The 22,556-nt window shown below is 35.5% G+C and overlaps 1 protein-coding gene across 10 annotated transcripts in view; it reads left to right on the top strand.

Annotated features, from left to right (window-relative positions):
- ZEB1 (zinc finger E-box binding homeobox 1) overlaps nt 1-22,556 on the top strand; it is a 210,379-nt gene that overhangs the window by 170,951 nt on the left and 16,872 nt on the right. For all 10 annotated transcript variants that reach the window (XM_032144061.2, XM_032144043.2, XM_032144034.2 and 7 more), the window contains 3 exons: nt 5,984-6,145; nt 14,384-14,586; nt 18,329-18,434. In XM_032144061.2, the coding sequence (XP_031999952.1) occupies nt 5,984-6,145; nt 14,384-14,586; nt 18,329-18,434 (471 nt within the window). The remainder of the gene's footprint in view (nt 1-5,983; nt 6,146-14,383; nt 14,587-18,328; nt 18,435-22,556) is intronic.

Here is a 22,556-nt window from a genome sequence, read left to right as displayed (position 1 = left end):
TTTTATGCTGTGTATATTTGCTCATCTCCCTAATATTTAAATATATAAGTTTATCATCTAAAGACCAGGATATTTGCTTTATAATTGACCTTTTCAAGATGTGCATTTCCCAACACTTTAAATTTTAAAAAACTGCAGAAATTCTGGTCTCAGTTTGAAATTGGGCCTGGTAAATGTGGGTTCGTGAAGATAGAGTGTAGTTTAATGGAAAGAGCTCAGATTTTATACCTGACACCTAATACCAATTTGTCTGCTCTAATAGTAATATATTTTCTGTCTGTGATCTCAGAAAAGCTTTTCTGACCCTAATTTTTTTATTGAGGAAAAATTTTAATTATAAAATTATGATGTTCACCTTTCAGGACTTCTTTAAGGTGTAAATAGCTAACAATTACGTAGTACTTACTACATACCAGGTACCCTACTAATAAGTACATTACTGTATTAATTAATTTAATTCTTACAACAACCCTAAGAGGTACTGTTATATAAATTTTATAGGATGTAAACTGATTATATACTGCCTCACAGATTTCTTAATGGACATATAAAATTTTTCATTTTAAATGTCAGTAGTTACAATTTAATTTCTGGCATAATAAAACATTGACATTTTAACATCACTATTACATATGAAATCCATAGTATATTAATACCTATTATCATTTTTTAATATGAAAATGCTCTTTTAAGAGTAAGAAATGTTTTCATAATGTTTACTTTTTGAGCTCATATTTCCATTCTATATACACTATAGAATTTTATGTAAACATATATTTCCTGTTTGAAGGTATTTTTGATCAACTGTCATATTTCTTTACAAGAAAAACATGTGTATAAATTAAAATTTCTTTTTAATTTCCAGGGACCACAAGGATCTTAGTTTTTTAGAAAATTCAGGGATTTACCATTTAATTATTAGTAGTTCATAGTTGATCACAACATAAGTATATTTTAAATTTTAATTATTAAAAACATTACTAGAAATGAGATTAAAGGAGCTAAATTTTTTAATTCATAAATAGTAATTAATTGTAATAGCTTAATATTACTTCTAGAAGGAAAAGTGTTCATCATTCAGTTTCTGTTTTTTTTTTGCATTGAGGTACCTTTATTCTCAAATAAAAAGATGAAATAAAATTTTATGTTATAACTGAGTTGCTCAGTTTTTATGCATCTTCAGATACAATGTCAAAAGTTATTTGTCAATGAAAATATTTTAATGTCCTGTCAGCTTATACTTTATTTATTTTTTTTTTATTATACTTTAGGTTTTAGGGTACATGTGCACAATGTGCAGGTTTGTTACATATGTATCCATGTGCCATGTTGATTTCCTGCACCCATTAGCTCATCATTTAGCATTAGGTATATCTCCTAATGCTGTCCCCGCCCCCCCACCCCCCACCCCACAACAGTACCCGGAATGTGATGTTCGCCTTCCTGTGTCCATGAGTTCTCATTGTTCAGTTCCCACCTATGAGTGAGAACATGCGGTGTTTGGTTTTTTGTCCTTGCGATAGTTTACTGAGAATGATGTTTTCCAGTTTCATCCATGTCCCTACAAAGGACACGAACTCATCATTTTTTATGGCTGCATAGTATTCCATGGTGTATATGTGCCACATTTTCTTAATCCAGTCTATCGTTGTTGGACATTGGGGTTGGTTCCAAGTCTTTGCTATTGTGAATAGTGCCGCAATAAACATACGTGTGCATGTGTCTTTATAGCAGAATGATTTATACTCCTGTGGGTATATACCCAGTAATGGGATGGCTGGGTCAAATGGTATTTCTAGTTCTAGATCCCTGAGGAATCGCCACACTGACTTCCACAATGGTTGAACTAGTTTACAGTCCCACCAACAGTGTAAAAGTGTTCCTATTTCTCCACATCCTCTCCAGCACCTGTTGTTTCCTGATATTTTAATGATGGCCATTCTAACTGGTGTGAGATGGTATCTCACTGTGGTTTTGATTTGCATTTCTCTGATGGCCAGTGATGATGAGCATTTCTTCATGTGTTTTCTGGCTGCATAAATGTCTTCTTTTGAGAAGTGTCTGTTCATGTCCTTTGCCCACTTTTTGATGGGGTTGTTTGTTTTTTTCTTGTAAATTTGTTTGAGTTCATTGTAGATTCTGGATATAAAGACTTAAATGTTAGACCTAAAACCATTAAAATCCTACAAGAAAACCTAGGCAATACCATTCAGGCCATAGGCGTGGGCAAAGACTTCATGTCTAAAACACCAAAAGCAATGGCAACAAAAGCCAAAATTGACAAATGGGATCTCATTAAACTAAAGAGCTTCTGCACAGCAAAAGAAACTACCATCAGAGTGAACAGGCAACCTACAGAATGGGAGAAAATTTTTGCAACCTACTCATCTGACAAAGAGCTTATACTTTAAGTATTTCTTCAATTTCGTTGAAAACAAAAATTTAAAGCCATCTAATTTGCAAAAAGATTTGTTTCCCAGTCATTACAATCATCTATTCCCTCATTTTCTGGGACATATACCAGAAAGACTTTACCAATAGTTATTTATCAAAGGACTAATGATACTGTTTGGGCTTTAAATTTTTTTTTTCTCACAGTCACTTTGTTTAATGTATTCAGAAATGATTGAGGAAACTGAAATATGGTTAATTTCAGTATCTTTTATCAGTATATTTTTCATGAAAAACACTTATTACATGAACTGTATTTTGAGCAATACCTTATTGGCTCACCCAATTTCTGGAAAATTTCCAATAACCTACCCAGCAAAGCCAGTTATCAACATCACAGCAGCCAGCCAAGTCAGACTTACTTTCTGTCAGGAAAAAAAGCATTTTTTCATTTTTTGAACTCAGTGTGTCAATACGTATTTTGAGGAATTCTATAAAATCTCATCAATAAGGAAATGTATGAAGGATATATTTAAAATACAAAAGTTAACCAGGCGTGGTGGTGCATGCTTGTAATCCCAGCTACTCGGGAGGCTGAGGCGGGAGAATCACTTGGACCCAGGAGGTGGAGGTTGCAGTGAGCCAAGATCACGCCATTGCACTCCGGCCTGGGCGACAAGAGTGAAACTCAGTCTCAAAAAAAAAAAAGAAATTATTAATAATGAAGAAAACATAAAGTATAAGTAAATACATCTTATAATAATACTAAGTAGTAAAGTCAAGATTAAGATTATGTAGATCTAATCTAATTTGTATGTTAAAAAAATCTTTATCTCCAAATGTGTACATTTAGACCTGATCAATGTATAGGAAAGCTAGAATTTATTGAAGTAGCAAAATTCATATATAAAATACAGATCATGCAATTCTGAAAAGTGTATACTATTTAAAAACTTATTATTCCAACAGCTAGCACACTTATAATTTTTATTAGGATATAGAAAATATAAGATGGAGATTGCTTAATTGAAATAAATATTTTATAATATAATTTGATAAAAATAATTTTAACTATCTTAGCAACTCTACATGGAATCTGTAAGATATCACATAAAATATTAATTTCATTTTTGACTTTTATCTAGTTTAAATTGAAAAATTGAAGTTGCTTTGAAAAGAATGCCACTGATTTGTTCTGCTTTAGCCCTTCAGAAATGCTTATTGTTCTACCTAATGACAAATCCCAGGAATGATGTTTGAGAATATTATTTGCTTTACTCTTATCAGTCTCCTGAAAAGCAATGAATTTTTAAATAATAGTTAGGGAGGTCATTAAGGGAAAATTACCCTCACTCCCTCTGGCCATATTATATAGTTAATTTCAGCTTCCCAACCAGGACCAGCATACCCCCATTTCAGTTGTGCTTTATGCCTAATAGAAATTCATGTAAACAGGAAAGGGCCGGGCGCGGTGGCTCACGCTTGTAATCCCAGCACTTTGGGAGGCCGAGGCGGGCGGATCACGAGGTCAGGAGATCGAGACCATGGTGAGACCCCATCTCTACTAAAAAAAAAATACAAAAAATTAGCCGGGCGTGGTGGCGGGCGCCTGTAGTCCCAGCTACTCGGAGAGGCTGAGGCAGGAGAATGGCGTGAACCTGGGAGGCGGAGCTTTCAGTGAGCCGAGATCGCGCCACTGCACTCCAGCCTGGGTGACAGAGCGAGACTCTGTCTCAAAAAAAAAAAAAAAAAGAAATTCATGTAAACAGGAAAGACCAGAAAACCTATAGTGATTCTATGTTGCCTTGATTTGTCAGTAAAGAAGGCTTTCTCTAATCAGTATTTTGAACTTTACTCCTTTGGCACCCTGGAGGACTTTACACTCCAAGCAGTGTACCATAATCATGTCATGGATGGATAGAGGAATATGCCTTTTCTCTTTTTTTCTTTTAAGAAAGAGAGAACAAGGTATACTGTGTAAAAGGGAGAGCAGGGAGAAGAATTTTCAAGGATGCTAGAAAATAGTTTACATGGAAGTTGAGGATCTGGGAGTTGATTCCTTTAAAACCAACAGTCCAGCTTACCTTTTAAAAGTCTTCACTTACCTCTGGATCCAATAATCCCAGTTTGGTAACTACTGACATGAACTAAATAATGCAGTTCTTAGTATATAGCAAATGCTAAATAATTGATAGCTATTGAAAAGTGGGGAAAAAAATTAGGATCACCATTTGTTACTGTCATTAGTTCTCAAGTTTTAAACAGCAGTCACCCTGATGAGTTCGGTTACCACTACGGTGCAGGAGATGTAGCAAGATTGTTTTAATAACCATCAAACAAACAGATGCCCATACATCCCCATTTTAATTTGGCCAAACTTCAGCCTGCTGGGAAATGCTGTTTTAAAATTTAGACCTGACAGTTCAGTCAGAGTCTATAAAGAAGTCATCCCTGAGGCATTCGGGAGCCATACTAAGGCATTGCAGTTACCAGCATGGAGTAGAGGCCCTCCTCTGGAGCCAGTGGAGGAAATGGAGGAAAACCATAGTGCAGCAATACTGCTTTAGAAACTTGGCAGCACTCTGGGCTACCTTCTCAAAGCATAAGCCTTTCTAATTCAAGAAAAGTTGCCTCTGCCTTAATCCCACAGTTAACATTTACCGAGGCAGAAATAGAGAAAGAATAGCCTTGTTTTATATGAATACTAGTGTAGCTAAGAAACAATTTTCATAGATTTGATACCCTTTGATGCTTATTAGAAATCCTTCTAACTATAGATAATTATTAAAAACTATTTTCTGAGAAATCATATAACTGAACTGAACGTCAGAGTGGTTTATATGAGAATGATTCAGATTTAAAGTGCAGCTCCCCCCCCCCATTATCTGTGGGGGATAAATTCCACAACCCCCCATTGAGTGTCTGAAATAAATACTTATATATACTATACTGTTTCCTATACATACCTATGATAAAGTTTAATTTATAAATTTTATACAGAGTTGCAACAAAAACTATAATAAAATACGGTTATAACAGTATGCTATAATAAAGTTATGTGAATGTGGTCTCCCTCGCTCACTCTCAAATTATTATTCTTGTACTGTGTTCACCTGATTTCAGATTGTAGTTGACCACAGGTAACTGAAACCATGGAAAATGAAGCCACAGATAAGGGGCTGTCTATTGTCCAACTTTAAATAAATATTATGATATGATAGGTTGCTAAGAAGGTGACCTTTGAGAACTAAAGTTTTTTTCTTGCTTTATCATTAATTGAGAAAGAGTTCAGTCAACTATATTGCCTTCTCTGTTTTATTAGTAAAATGCAATGGAAGTATGACTTTAACATTTAAAAGGGATACTGTGAGAATTTCACACATTTGTAACACTTTAAACTTATAAAGCAAAGATGTATCTTAATAGATTACAACAAAATGAGTGGAATTCATTTTTAATTTCCAAGAAATATTTTCTGCAGATTCAAGAACAATCATATGTTCTCTCAAGATAAATAACTTATTATTTAGAAAACCTTTGTAATTAACTTAGTGGTGAGATTGCTGTCTTAAAAGTATGCATTTTTTTTTAGTAAAAGATGATGAATGCGAGTCAGATGCAGAAAATGAGCAAAACCATGATCCTAATGTTGAAGAGTTTCTACAACAACAAGACACTGCTGTCATTTTTCCTGAGGCACCTGAAGAGGACCAGAGGCAGGGCACACCAGAAGCCAGTGGTCATGATGAAAATGGTAAATGGATCTTAACAGTTGTGTTTCTTTCCCTCTTTAAAGGATTCTTGTTTCTACCATTCTACTATGGGAACCTGCTCTACTATAGGGAACGTTCTTGAAGACCAAACTTTATTACAGGTGCCTATAGAGAGTAATCTGTTTTATTAATGGAACACTATGATGAACACGCAGTAATAAATTATTAGCTGCTCATGTATTGTGGTAGTAATGCCACTGCATGTGAAATGCTTAGAACAGTGTCTGGACATCAAATTCCATTTACTTACATGGTAGTAGGCAGTAGAAGTGAGAACTAGAATAACCTTTACTGCCCTTTGGATTCTTTCCCACTATTCTTTTAACAAATAAAAATATGGTTGTCTGCTTTATACCAGAACATACTAATTTGGAAACAGTGGTTTTTCTGAATCTGCCTTAGTCCACTCTGATGTGAATAGTCAGTGTACAATAAAATGTACAGTGCAATAAAAATGTGTTCAGACTCTCCTGAGAAGAAATAGGCTGTGTTACAATTTGGGAGGAAAAGACTATGTTATCGTTTCACCAGAAGAAACTAGGTTATCAAAGAAATGAAAAGGAAATACAAAATTTAAAAATATATATGTATTTATGTAAAATTTTTATGTGACAAAAGGCTTTCAAAAAGCCTCACTGAAAAGAAACAATGAAACCTAAAGAAATGATCCATTATGTAGTTCTAATAAAGGTTAAACCTTTTAAAGTTTGTCAAGTCCACACAGTACAATCTAAAAATTGAGGAACTACCGTTCTGAATTAGTTTGAATTATAGAATAAGTTGTTGATTTTGTTATTCATTACTTTCAGATATTTAATGTAATTTAATTAAATGCTAATAAAGCATTTTGAAGTATTCTGTCATATCAGCGACATTTGTTTACATATTTATCCCTTTTTATAACCAAATAGTATTCATTTGTGTGTATATGCCACATTTTCTTCATCCATTGATGTACACTGAGGTTGATTCCATATCTTTGCTATTGTGAATAGTACTGTAACAAGCATGAAGATCCAGTCATCTCTTTGATATACTGACTTCCTTTGGATAAATACCCAGTAGTGGAATTGCTGGATCATATATTAGTTCTATTTTTAGTTTTTTTGAGAAATCTCCATAGTATTTTCACAGTGGCTGTCCTAATTTTCATTCCCACCAAGAATGTATGAGAGTTCCCTTTTCTCCACGTCCTCACCAGCATTCATTAGTTTTTGTCTTTAATAGCAATTCTAACTGGGATGAAATGATATATTATTGTGATTTTGATTTGCATTTCTCTATTGATTAGTGATAGTGAGCATTTTTTTGTATATCTGTGGCCATTTTTATGTCTTCTTTTAGGAAACGTTTATTCATGTCCTTTGCCCACTTTTCAATAGGATTATTTGGGTTTTTTAAATCTGTTGAATAGTTTGTATATTCTTCATATTAGTCCCTTGTCAGAAGAGTAGTTTGCAGATATTCACTCTGTTGTTTCCTTTGCTATGCAAAAGCTTTTTAGTTTAATATAGTCACATTTGTCTATTTTTGTTTTTGCTACCTGTGCTTTGGAGGTCTTAGCAATAAAGTCTTTGCCTACCCCAATGTCCTGAGTGTTTTCTGTATGTTTTCTTCTAGTAGTTTTATGGTGTTGTGTCTTATGTTTAAGTCTTTCATTGATCTTGAGTTGATTTTTGTATGTGGTGAGAGATAGGAGTCCAGTTTCATTCTTTGCATGTTAATATTCAGTTTTCCCAGCACCATTTATTGGAGAGTGTGTCCTTTTCCTGGTGTATGTTTTTGGTGCCTTGTCGAAATCAAATGGCTGTTCATAATGTGGATTTAATTCTGGGTTCTCTATTCTATTCCACTGGTTTGTGTGTCTGTTTTATACTAATGCCATGCTGTTTTGCTTACTGTACCTTCTATTATATTTTGAAGTCAGGTAGTGCGATGTCTCCAGCTTTGTTCTTTTTGCCCAGGATTGCTTTGGCTATATTGGTCTTTTGTGGTTCCATAAAAGGATTGTTTTTTCTGCTTCTGTGAAAAATGACATAGATATTTTGATAGGGATTGGATTGAATCTGTAGATTGCTCTGGGCAATATGATCATTTTAATGACGTTAATTCTTCTGATCCATGAGCATGGGATGTCTTTCCATTTACTTGTGTCTTCTCCAATTTCTTTCATCAATATTTTGTAGTTTTCCTTGGAGAGGTCTTTCACCTCCTTCGGTAAATTTATCCCTAGGTATTTTACTTTTCTGTAGCTACTATAAATGAGATGGTCTTCTTGATTTATTTCTTGTCTAGTTGATTATTGGTGTACGGAAACACTGCTCATTTTTATGTTGATTTTTGTATCCTGCAACTTTCAGTTTATTTAGCAGATTGCGGAGTTTTTTGGTCGTGTCTTTAGGTTTTTCTAGATATTAGATCATATAGTCTGCAAAGAGAGACTATTTGACTTCTTTTCCAAATTGGATGGCTTTTATTTCTTTCTCTTGCCCAATTTCTCTGGCTAGGACTTCCAATACTATGTTGAATAGGAGTGGTGAAGGAGTAGAAATCCTTTTCTGATTACACTTCTTAGAGGGAAGTCTGTCAGCTTGTTCCATGCAGTATGCTGTGGTTCTGTCATACATGGCCTTTATTATATGGAGGTGAACCATCTTTGCATCCCTGGGATAAATCCCACTTGATCATATTGCATTATCTTTTTGACGTGCTGTTAGATTTAGTTTGTGAATATTTTGTTGAGGATTTTGTGTCTATTGTCATCAGGGATATTGACCTGGATAGTTTTCCTTTTTTTGTTTCATCTTTCTCTGGTTCTGGTATCAAGATAGTGATGAACTTATAGAATGAAGTAGGGAGAATTCCCTCCTCTTCAATTTTTTGGAATAGTTTGAAGAGAACTAGTGTTAGCTCTTCTTTGATAGTTTGGTAGAATTCAGCAGTGAACCCTTTCAGTCCTGGACTTGAAATATTCATTATGGATTCAATCTCATTACTCATTATTGGTCTGTTCAGGTTTTCTATTTCTTTCTAATTTAATCTTGGTAGGCTGTGTCCAGGAATTTATCCATATCCTCTAGGTTTTTCAGTTTTTTCATGTATAGTTGTTCATAATTGTCTCTTTTGTATTTCTGTGGTATCATTTGTAAGTCTTCTTTTTCATTTTTTATTTGCATCTTCTCTGTTCTTTTCTTAGTCTAGCTAGTGGTTTATCAGTTTTGTTACCGTTTCAAAAAAAACCAACTTTTTGTTTTGTTATTTGTGTTGTTTTTTAGTCTTCATTTCATTTATTTTGTTCTGATAGTTATTATTTCTTTCCTTCTTAAATCCTAATTTAGGGTTTGCTTTGTTCTTGCTTTTCTAGGTTCTTGAGGCACATTGTTAGATTATTTATTTGAAATGTTTCTGTTTTTTGATGTAGGTATTTATTGCTATATACTTCCTCTTAGTAGTGCTTTTTCTATATTTCATAGGTTTTGGTATGTTCTGTTTTGATTTTCATTTTCATTTAAAGAAATTTTAATTTTAATTTCATTTAAAGAAATTTTAAATTTTCCTCCTTATTTCTTCCTTGACCCAGTGGTTATTCAGAAGCATGTTGTTTAATTTTCATGTGTGTGTAGAGTTTCCAAAGTTCCTCTTATTATTAAAATCTATAGTTGTATTACTTTGTGGTCTAAAAGATACTTGATATGATTTTGATTTTTAAAAATTTGTTTGAGATTTGTCATGGGTCCCAACATACAGTCTATCCTAGAGTATGTTCTGTGTGTTGATGAGAAGAATATGTAGTCCTTTAGTAGTTGGTTAAAATATTCTGTAAATGTCTCACATCCATTTGGTATAAAATGCAGTTTAAATTCAGTGTTTCTTTGTTAAGTGTCTTTCTACATGATCTGTCTAATGCTGATAGGGGTGTTGAAGTCCCTAACTATTACTGTATTAGAATCTGTCTCTCCCTTTAGATCTAATAATATTTCCTTTATATAACCAGGTGCTCCAGTCTTGGGTGCATATATGTTAAGAATTGTTATATCCTCTTACTGAATTGATTCCTTTGTCATTATTTAATGACCTTCTTTGTCCGCTTGTACTATTTTATTTACGGGATTTAAGAGTTTATCTCATTATAGCTACTCCTGCTCACTATGGTTTCCATTTGCATGGACATCTTTTTCTGTCCCTTTACTTTCAATCTGTATGGATCTTTACAGGTGAGATGAATTTCTTGTAGGCAGCACATAGCTGGGTCATAGTTTTTATCCATTCAGCCCATCTGTATCTTTTAAGTGGAAAGTTTAATCTATTTAGGTTATTATTATTGATATGTTAGAGCCTATTTCTGTCATTTTGATTTCTGGTTGTTTTGTGTATTATTTGTTCCTTTCTTTCTTGCTGATTTTTAGTGTGGTTTGGTAGTTTTCTGTAGTGGTAACATTTGAGTTCTTTCTCTTTCTTATTTGTACTTGCTCTACCAGTGGGTTTTATATTTTCATGTGTTTTCATTGTGGTAGATATTTTCCTGTCACTTCCAGGGATAAGACTCCCTTAAACATTTCTTAGGGCCAATCTAGTGGTCATGAATGCTCTCAACTTTTACTTGTTTAGGAAAGACTTTATTTCTCTTTCATTTATGAAGGATAATTTTTCTGGGTATGATATTCTTAGCTGGCAGGGTTTTTTTCTTTCAATACTTTGAATAAATATATCATTTCTTTCTCTCCTTGCCTATAAAGTTTCTGCTGATAAACTGCTATTAGTCGTATAGAGGTTCCCTTACAAGTAATTGGACACTTTTCTCTTGTTGTTTTTAGAATATCTCTGTCTTTTACTTTTGACAGTGAATATAATGTACCATGGAGAAGATCTTTTTGAATTGTATCTATTTGGGGATTCACTGAGCTTTCTGTATCTGGATATCTAAATCCTTTGCTAGACTTGGGAAATTTTTGGGTATTATTTCATTAAATAGGTTTTCTATCCCTTTTTTTTCCTCTTTGCCTTATAACACATCAAAAATTCAAATATTTGGTTACTTTATAGTTTCTTATATGTCACACAGGCTTTGTTCATTGTTTTTTTATTCTTTTTTCTCTTACTAGGTTATTTTAAAAGACCTGTCTTCAAGTTCTAAAATTCTTCTTCTGCTTGACCTAGTCTATTGCTGAAGCTTTCAGTTATCCTTCGTCTTTGATTCAGTGAATTCTTCAATTCCAGAATTTGTTTAGTTCTTTTTTATGATACTTATCTCTTCGGTAAATTTCTCATTCATATCTTGATTTGTTTTTCTGGTTCCTTTGTGTTGCTTTTCTGTGTTTTCTTGTATCTCACTTAGCTTTTATAAGATCATTATTTTGAATCATTTTCCAGGATTTCGTAAATTTATTTTGATTGGAATCTGTTGCTGGATAATTATTGTATTTTTTGGAGGTGTCATATTTCCTTCCTTTTTCATGTTTCTTGTGTTCTTACGTTGATATCTACACATCTTTTGTAATGGTCAATTATTCTGGTTTTTTGGATTTGCTTTCGTTGGTTGAGTAGGGCACTTTGGCTTTGATTCTGGGTACATGTGGTAGTGTAATTTCTGTATGATATCTTTGGTTATAAATAGTGTGAGTAGGGTCTGTGATTTCCTCGTTGGCTTAGGTGCAATTGTTAGTGGAGGTGAAGTTTGGCTGGGACAGGGATGCCAGGTGGACCATTCCTTGGGCCCTAGTGGTGGTAGTAATGGGCTTACAGTACCTGTCCTTAAACCACAGGGTGGCACATTGACACCTTGTGTTAGCAGGTCCAGTTGGGCTGATCCTTGGACCTCCAGGTGGCTTGCTTGGGTGCTCGTAGTGGCAGTGGTAAGCTGGGCAGGTGGGCAGGTTCTCAGGCTCCTGGGCAGTGGATGTCACTTGGGCAATGGCAGTAGCAGTGGCAGGACACCCTCTGGTTCCCTAGTGATTCACGCTGGTGTTGGCAGTGACTGCAATGGGCTGGGTGAGTCAGTCCCCAGGCCTACCGGTGGTGCATGCAGGAGGGTGCCAGCTATGGTGATAGTAGCAGGTTGGGTGGACCCAACCTCAGGCCTCCAGGAGGAGCGTTCAGGTGACAACAGTGTTGGACTGGGCTGGGTCATCCCCACGTCCCTGAATAGCAAGCATGCTGAGAAACTGGGGAGGAGGTAAGCTGGGCCAGATGGACCTGTCCTCAGGCCCCTTGGTGGTGTATGTAGGCATTGGCTATCATGGCAGGGGCAGGATGATCCCAGGCCACCAGCAGAGTGCTCAGGTAAGGACATCAGTGGTTGCACTGTGGCCTTCTTACTGGGGAGGGCAAGGTTGCTCTCGGTGGCAGCAGCCATAGGGAGGGAGCTGGGAAATGTGTGCTTTAGCCCCAGACAGCAGCTGTGGATGGGGTAGCCTGTCCTCAGGTCCCTTATAAATGCACAGCAGCTCAGCTGCTGAGGAAATTGGGGTCACTGCCAATGGCTAGCACTTTGTCCCCAGTAGTGGAAGCCCACAGTGGCAGCAGTCTGTTGGGGAGTCTGTCCTTGGGGTGTGTAAAAATGTGTGCAGCTCCTCTGCTGGGGGGAGGTATGGTCACTGCCAATGGCTTGCACTTCAGCCTTAGCAGCCACAGCCAGCATCAGTGGTGACTGTGAAGGGAGGTATGTCAGTGGGGCTCAACAGGATGTAGTCTGTTGGGGGTTGGGCTCTCAAGATAGTGCTGTGCTGTAGCTACTTAGAACTCAGGGAGTGTACAGATTCAGCATAAGCTCCCTCTCTGGAGCAGCATTGTCATGTGGTCTCCACGTACCTCCCGTGTTAGTCTCAGAGCCCACGATGGTCCAGGGGTTCTCCCATGGCTAAGACTGCAGGAGTCCATGGTGGGAATGTGGACCCCTGGGGGTCTCTCACTTACTCTTTCCCTGCATTGGAGAGCCTTTGCAGGTTGCTTCACTTCCTTCTTCCTTACTTGAGGTGTTTCCTGTTACTTTTCTGTTGAATTCCAGTTTTCTCTCTTAGATGATCTATGTGAAGTGTGATTATCACCTCATTATTTTGGTTTTTCCTTGTAGAGGAGGTGAGTACCAGATGCCTCTATTCGGCCATCTTGAAGCCCCTCTCTCAACATATTTGACCAACTATTTAACATTCAGGTGCTCAGTCTATTATTTGCAGTCTGGTCTTTGACCAAGACATTTGATTTATATGGACTTGAATAAAGGAATATATGTTTAGAAAGCACTTGGAGATTTTATGAAATTATCTTTGGTGGTTTGTTTTTCTATAGCGAATTCAAAATGAAAATAGAGATGATATTTACAAAAAGATATTACTTAACTTATTTCATTGAAGAAATGTCAAATATGGAAAACTACTCTTCGTTAAATCATATTAATTGGCAAAATATTACATTTTAGGATTGTCAGGCTTAGACAGCTCCAAGTGTAAAAATAAAGTCCATTCGGTAAACTAATTTATTCATAATGCCTTTGTTTTCTAAAAGCTATATATATTCATACATATACAGTTATATAGCAGATTTGCCAGTGTATTTCAGTAGGGGAAATTACAAGCAGGGTCATGCATTGGATGTGTTTATGTAACAGGTCTAGATCTGGCCCCCATCAGTCTTTCCTTCCCCACCTTACACACTGTCTTTTTGGTCTGAACTCAGTCCTATGGCCACACCTACCTGCAAGGGACTCTTGGAAACATAGTGTGTGTACTGTTTACTCTTTGATGATAATGACTTGGTAGTTTCATTTTCAAAATCAGAGGAATAAACATTAAATAAATAATGATACATACCATTGTTACCAATAGACTCTGTTGTAGAGCACAATTCCCCTTTAATCTGTATACACTTACAAAGGCAACCTACATTCTAATTTTACTTTTGTTTTCTTTTCTAGCTAATCACATGACAAAAGGGAAGAAATATGGTTTAGGGAAAAAGATGGGACTTGAAGGTCAGACAGCCCGTATTTGAACCCTGACTTCATCATTGTCTGGCTCTGTGACTTTTCTTTTAAGTTATTTAACCTTCCTGGGCACCACTGTTCTCTCTCTTATAAAATAGAGATGAGTATCATTGTATTGTTTTGAGGATCAAATATAAAGTGGGTAGCACGATATCTGGAACATAGCATAGGGACTCAGTGGAAACTTTGGTAATATTTTCTGAATGTTTTAAGTTTAAAATAAATGATCTTTCTTTTACAGGAACACCAGATGCATTTTCACAATTACTCACCTGTCCATATTGTGATAGAGGCTATAAACGCTTTACCTCTCTGAAAGAACACATTAAATATCGTCATGAAAAGAATGAAGATAACTTTAGTTGCTCCCTGTGCAGTTACACCTTTGCATACAGAACCCAACTTGAACGTCACATGACATCACATAAATCAGGAAGAGATCAAGTAAGTGCAATGACTGAGAGTTCACTAACTTTCCAGATTTTGACAACTCAGCCCTCAATGGAAGGCAAGGGTTTTAATATATTTAAAAGTTAAAAGAATGTACTAAACAGTGCCATATCTGCAGCCTTATAAAAGTGAAAATGATTATTTATTTGAGTTACCTAGTCATTCCTGAGATTAAAAACCACATATGAATGTTACTTTAGAGGTAACTTTTTTTTTTCAGGTAAGACCCTTTCCATCTTGACTTAATTATTTTGCTTATGTCGTAACAGATAATTCTTCAAGTTTAGAAGGTGTTAAATTGCATTCTATTAAAATGTTCAGTGTAGGAAAAATAAATACTGACTATATAAACCACATTATACTAACCAAATTGACAAGAAAGTCAAATTAAAAAGTTTAATTTTCTTTGAACCAGTTACTATTTATTCTCAGTATAAGCTACGTGGTTTTTTCCCCCATAGTAAAGGGAGTTGCCTCCTCTAAAAATCTAAAGTTTAGATTTTTTTATTCTGAAGACTCAATTTTTGTATGGTTTATTCTGCTTCTATGTCACTGTGCCCCAGTTTTCAGAAGTATAAACCAAGACTGTTTTGTAACTAAAAGTTACATTTAAATTGCCGGTTCTATATTTAGGATTAAAGTCAAAAAAGCTTTTATCAGTTGTTCTTCTTTTACAAAGTCCTCAGCTATCAACCATCAACAATGAAATTAATATTGCCTTAATTCTAACTTTAAAAATTAAATAAATTTTCAACCACACAGGGTTTGTGAGGGTACATGTTGGGGTTAGGCCACATTTCCAGTTTCTTACATCAAAGAATGATGGATATTTACATACCTGAACTCTGCCCTATGGATGTACCTAATATGTGTCACATATCCCATAGAGAACAAATTAGACCATTTGCTAAGGTGATGGCTAGGCCAAACAAACAACAACAAAATATTGTAACAGAAAAAGAATGACTGAGCAGAGTCAACCCATTTCCTTAGTACTTTGGCAACAGTACTCATGAAATAACAAGATAATAAGAAGAGGGTGGCAATCAGGGAGAATAGAACCAAGATTTTATGGGTTAATGGTCGATAAGCCCATGAAGGAGCACTTGAAACAGGTGAGAGCTCCAAGAGAAGGACGAAATTAATACAGAGAAGGGACGACGGAGGGCAAATGCCATCTCCTTCCAAGTGCCCCTATTAATGAGTCTTATTAGAGACAGACCAGCAGAAGAGTATGTTTTATACCTTAGCACTGTGATGTGGTGACAGTGTAGACAAGGCTTGGGAAAGAGCCTACTCACGTGACATTCAGGAAGCAGACCCATCCTGCAGCTGCTGCCACCATATTCCCTCTACTCCAAGGGCCATCGTGAAAGGAGAGGACAGATTGAACTGGTGGTGAAAGCAGAAGATGCCATTATAAAAACAAACTCCAAAATCTTTGATGAGCATGAAAACCAATTCTATGAAGATTTTTCCAGTGGGTGCTAATGTAGTAGGATTTACATATAAACCGTGGGTCAGACTAAGGTCAGGAAGGAGCTGTGATAAATATGGGGACCAGTAATGTGAGGAAATATAACTGGGAAGTCTTGGAAACAATTTAGTTTGCAGGGCAGCAAACTAAAAGGTAGAATGTATATTTTGCTGGCCCTTGAGAATCATACTGTGACTAACAAATAAGCATTTTCAAGTCTTACTAACTTGTTTATTCAACAAACATTTGTGTTTCTTTTATATGTGAGGCCCTCTTCTGGGTGTTAAAGGCACAGTAGTGAAAAAGAAAGTCCCTGATAGTAGGGACCATACATTAGTAGATTATATAAAACAGAAATAAAATAATATGTACTATGAAGAAAAATACAGCAGGATAAGAGGATAGAAAGTGATGAAAGCTGCTAGGTTTCACAGAGAAGGGAGACTTTTCTGAGAATGGGATATATGAATACAGTGAAGGAGCCAGTCATGGAATATTGGAGAAGGGCATTCCAGTCAGAGGAAACAGTGAAACATAAGAAAGCCTTGAGGCCAGAACCCGCCGGGCACACCCTGAGACCAGCAGAGGCCAGTGTGAAAGGGAGAAAGGTAAGGCCAGAGAGGTGTTGGGGGCTACATATCATAGGCCCTTTTGTAGGCCAAGATAAAGATTTTGCATTGTATTCTAAAGTGCAGTGGGGATGCCTGTCAATGATCCTGGAATTTTTAATTTTTATTTTTAGGGGAACACTGACTGTTGGATGATAGGTAAGAGAGACAAGAACGGAAGCAGGGAGAACATTTAGAGGCTTTTGCTGTAATCTAGGCCAGAGGTTTTGGTGGCAGACAGATAAATAAGATTATTGGCTTCAGAATATGTTCATATGCATGCTGATGGATTGGGTGAGGGTACACGAGTAAGAGGGTAATCAAGAATAACTCCAAAGTTTAAGGCCTAAGCTATAACCGAATAAACGAGAGTGCTATTCACAGAGATAGGAAATACTAAAGACGGAGCTGGCTTGCAGGAGGGAAATTAAGGGTTTGGTGTTAATCATGTTAAGTTTCAGATCTCTATCACCTTCCAACTGGCAATATCGAAGAAGCAGTTGGTTGTAAAAGTCTGGAGTTAAGGGGAGAGGTTTAGAGATACAAATTTGGGAGTTATCACCATATATTTGGTATTTTAAGTCATGGGTTTTAATGAAGTAGGACCTGATTCAGAGTAAGTACTAATTCTCTTTCCTTCCTGTATAAAAGGCAAAGGAAGGGAGATTCCAGTTGGAAGAGCATGAAGCAGTAGTTGAGTTAAGCCATTAAAGGCTGGGTAGAATCTTAGTAGTCAAAATTATGGGAAAACACAGTGAAGGAGTAAGGAATTATGTAAACCAAAGCCAAAAGATAAAGAGGAGCAATGTGTGTGCAGAAAACCATGGCTCGCTAAATGACTGAGGCATAGACTTGTCATAAAAAACTGGTGAAGAATCATCTTGGAAACTCAGGGACTATAATCTTGGAATCTGTAGACTCGGAATCTTTATTGAGGGGTTAGTGGGGATCCTTCAGAGGTTTATGAGCCGGAGTTGATAGAATGCAATTCAAGCAGTGCTTTTGTAAGATTAATCTAAGTATGAAGAATACATTTGAAATATGTGAAAATGGGAATTTGATAAGCCATACAGAAAGCTATTATAATAATCCACATTTGGCTGAAAAAACTGGAAGTATTTTTTTAATCATCAGATTAAAGTACATTTTGGAAATATCAAATAGAAGAGACAGGATAAAGTACAGGAAAAAGCCTGTCTTTTCTTCTATTCAGGACCTTGTTCTATTGAATGAGCTTTAGACAGGTTATTCAGTATTTGTGGATGCGGTTTCTATATCTATAAATTGGAATTCAAACAAGTTAACCTCTAGTTCCTAGCAAAGTATATATTACTTTATTTTTGCTAATTTTGAATATTGTTTAATAAAGGATGAACTCTGATAATTTAGAAAGTTGATATTTTTCTGTATCAAATTCTGTCCCCACTATCACTATCCTTTTTGGTAATAATTTCAAGAGTTACATTTTTGTGACTGGTACAACTGCTAATAATTTCAAGAGTTAGATTTTTGTGACTGCTGCAATTTGAGGTCTTTAAAAAACGAACAAAACAACCATCAGGCTCACCAAAATGTTACTCTTAGCAGATTGGATGTTCTTTAGTCTAAAGATCTTTTGCTTACAAATAAAATACCAATTCTTTTCTTACAGAGACATGTGACGCAGTCTGGGTGTAATCGTAAATTCAAGTGCACTGAGTGTGGAAAAGCTTTCAAATACAAACATCACCTAAAAGAGCACTTAAGAATTCACAGTGGTAAATATTTTTTTTCTTTCTACACCCTGATTATCATAGCATATGTGGTAATAAATAAATATCATAACATGTAATCTACGTACATGATCAGAAACTCCTTGCATTTCTTTTGGCATACACTAATTGGGAGAAATTTTATGTTTATTTTATGTTTTATTAGAGTCTTAACCTTTGACTAAAGTATATCGAATTAATATAGCATGACATACTCCAGATTTCCTAATCAGAAGATAATATAGCATGTTGTAGTAAGTACAACCTGAAAACATATTAGCTTTCTGATGAATGTAAATGTCATTGCCTCCTTTGCACAATTAACAGGGGAATGGAAAAAAGAGTATAGAGATACGATTTGCACAAGAGAATAGGGAAGTGAAGATATCCTTTATTTGAGAAAAGTTGAAATGGAACTCAAGATTAGAAAATATTGGAGAGATGATATAGAGGCAATGAGAGGGGGTGAAAGGATTACAGCATTGATGAGAATCTAAAAGAAAAATGTGCTCACCCACCATCTTCACCTGTCTATTCCATGTCATTCTCTAAATTATTACTTACAAGGTTAATACTATTATGTGATGAAAGTGTTGTATCTATTTTAGGAACTCAGAGTAAACAGAGAGCTATATTTGCATTTCTTTGGAGACTCTGCTTGAACAAAAGCGCAAAAGGAAAACTTGCTAGCATCCCACGATGCCATATGAAATCTGTTCATCTCCTGATAAATTTTGATATGTTATTTTAGATTTAAATAATTTTAATGAAAAAATATTAACCATGAATGGGAAATTATGGGTTTTCACACATTGCTTATTTTGTGAAAATTATGTATTGACATTTACATTTTACAAACATCTTCCTACAAAAAAAGTATAGTTGGATAGCTTTGTAAAGCGTAGTTGGTGATATTTATGTTTTATTTTGGAACTGCGTTTCTAGAAGTTTTACTGTATTGCTCATTAAAGCTAACCCTCAGTGTTAAATGTACTGAAGTTACCACTTGAAAATGCTCAAACCAAGATCCTTACCAAAACATTTATTTTCACACATTGATTATTGTTTCTAAAAAGTAGAGGTTGTCTTTTGCAGCCTGCCACAATATCCTATTTCTTAGCTCCTATGCTATTGAACAATTTTTATCAATAATAATATATTTTAACAACCTACCTTCTTACCAGAGATGATTTTAAAGTTGTTAATAGAGATATAGCTAATTCAAGAGGGATTTTTAAATGTTGAAATCAGGGCAGAGGAAGGAAAATAAAGCTAACAGGAAGATTCATGTATATAATGAGTCATATTCATTTTGTCATATTACAGTCATAGAGGAAGATTTATCAGATCTATAAATAATACAAAGTTGGAAAGTATAAATCAGAACAAGGATTGAAATACTGGTCTAGAAATAAGTTGAAAGTTAAGCATTGGTATTTAAAAATCAGTCTCAATCAAGTGGTAAATTTCAATGGCCCAGAGCTTAATAGGAGCTGACTGTATGCTGCTACTGCTCAAAAGCAAATGCAAATTTAGGCCAGATCATGGAACATAAAGCTCCCACTGTACTCTGCACTGTCCACTCATTATATACTTATTTCTGTCTTGTTTTTAAAACATCTAATGTGATGCTTGTATACCTTTAACATAGCAAGTAATTTTAATTTAAAAATATGTAAGAAAAATTAAGAAAGACTAACATGAAGTAAATTGTGGGGGGGACAAAATGAATGCTGTGAAATGCCATACATTTGCTGGAAGTGGACCACAAATTAAGCTCTAAGGTTTAGGAAGTAAGAAAATGACAGTCAGTAACCAAGACCCAGGGTGTCTGTAAGTAAAAAAAAAAAAAAAAAAAAATAGTTGCTAGAAAAAGGACTATTCTTCCTTCCTGATACCAAGTCCACAGAAAACGTTATTCCTTGGAACAACATAAAGAGAAAAGAGTAAAACAGAGGTTATATAATCCTCAGAAATATCCCTAAAATAACACAGCAGAGAATTTGATAGGGTTTCTTTTTTAAATCAGATTATTCAATAGAAGCCAGTCATAGTTCACCAAAGTGCGATTTAGGAAAAGCATTGCTCCAGGGTGGCCACATAGATGCAGTTTAAGTACACAGCTCTCTGATGGTCTGGTTGATAACAAGAGAATATTTTCGAGCAAAGCCTACCCAAAGTGTCATCTCAGGACTGGTACCAGTCTGCAAACCATGTGTTACTCATTCCTGAGATAAGTACAGAAATTGAGAGTAAGCATTTAGCATTTATTATACCAAGACTTTGTGACATTTTACTGTATTTTATAAAATACTGGTCCACAGTAGATTGGAAATTTAAAAAAGAACCAAACAAAGCCAAATGGTCGTTCACCACAAGTAGTTTGAAAAGCTCTGCTTAGAGTATCTAATAACGGAAGAGCTGAATATACTTTAGGAAACCTCCATAACTTTATTTTTACCTGACTTTTTAAAAGATGTTGAGAATCAGGATCCAAAATTATACCCTTTAAAATTACCTATATTGTTGCTAAATACTGGTACCCAAAAAATTTTTATCATGACCCTATGTAGAACCATGTGTGTTAATAATTAGTTGATTCTACATGTAGGAATTGAGCTATCATGAGGAAAAGGCCACCAGACCTCCACTCAGATTAGAGACAGAAGAACACCTGCACATGGCTGTGGTCCACCCCCAAAAATAATTTTCCATGGTCTTAGTAATTTTTGCCTGGAAAATTTTTACATCAGATGCAGCCAAACACCCACCTCAGCCATTAAAAAAAAAAAAAAAAAAAAAAAAGTCAGTATACATAGTATACCAAACTTTGAGTAGTGAAACTTCCTAATGTAACCTTCAGGCTAAACTACTTGTAAACCCTAACCTCGATAGATAAATTAGTGATATGCCTAAGCTATAAACTATAAAGCTATGAAGCTAGAAACAAGGAGTTTTAAATTAACAAATATAGTGACTTTGACTTTAGAATAATTGTTGTGTAAACTTTCTTTCTGGCAATGATAAAATATCAAGATAATTTTTAACAATAATAATGATAACTAGCACTTATTGGATCCTTAGCTATGTACAGCCACATGTTAGTTATTTGCATGCATTAATTCATATAGTCCTCAGGATAACCCTATGGAGTAGGTTTTATTATTTTCTTCTTTTTACTGATGAGAAAATTGAGGCTCAGAGGGCTTAATTAACTTGTCCACGGTCACTCAGGTAGTACATGGCAAAGCTAGGGCTATGATGTAGTCATCCTGACCCAAAGTCATTCCCTTTCCTACCGTTTCTGTCCCCGTTTTAAAAAATGAAATAGTCTGTATTACAGATGTTTATCTTTCTAGCGTCTCTAGAAGGAAAATAAGCATGTAATTCATGTAAAAATGTTATCAAGTAATTAAAAGTGTTAAAATAGAGATATACTAGAGTATATTCCTTGTTTTACCCCCACTGGAAACTTTTGTCTGATGTATTTTGAGAATTGAATCCTATTCCAGGCATCGCATTGGAAAAATATTGATAAATTGGAGAATCTCCAGAGGTGGGTTAACAAGCAGGTAAGGGTTCTAAAAACCACATCCTGTGCAGAATGTTTGAAGGACCTAGGTATATGTAACCTACATAAGAGAAGTTTAAGAATACATATAGCAGCTCTTGATCCATTTGAAGGTTTGACTTGAGAAGAAAAGTTACACTTGTTCTGTGTGGCATCAGGACAAACTAGAATAGGGAAATAGGCATCATAGCAAGCCGACTTTGGCTCAAACTCAGCCTGTCTCTTAGTAGAATTCCCTTTTTAAAAAGTGACTAGCATTCGTTGAGAGCATACTAAGAGTTTTGCTATATAATCTCATATGACCCCTATAACAGTCCAATGAGAATGTATCTTCATTTGCACATTGAAAAACTAAGGCTTGGACAGGTTAAGAAAATACTATGTGATAGAGCCAGGATTTGAACCCAAATCCATGGACCTCAGCAGAACCAGACAGGACCCTCTTGTGCAGGGCTGTCCAGCAGGTCCTAACTCCCCTTTTATTAAAGAAGCTCAAGCAGAGATTAGCTGGTGTCAAGAATGATATGAAATGAACTCTTCATTGAAAAGGTGGCTGC

The sequence above is a fragment of the Hylobates moloch genome, unplaced genomic scaffold (assembly GCF_009828535.3).
Source record: "Hylobates moloch isolate HMO894 unplaced genomic scaffold, HMol_V3 SCAFFOLD_3, whole genome shotgun sequence".
Taxonomy (NCBI): Eukaryota; Metazoa; Chordata; class Mammalia; order Primates; family Hylobatidae; genus Hylobates; species Hylobates moloch.
The sequence above is the reverse complement of the archived record's forward strand: the minus strand, read 5'-3'. Positions and strand labels throughout refer to the sequence as shown.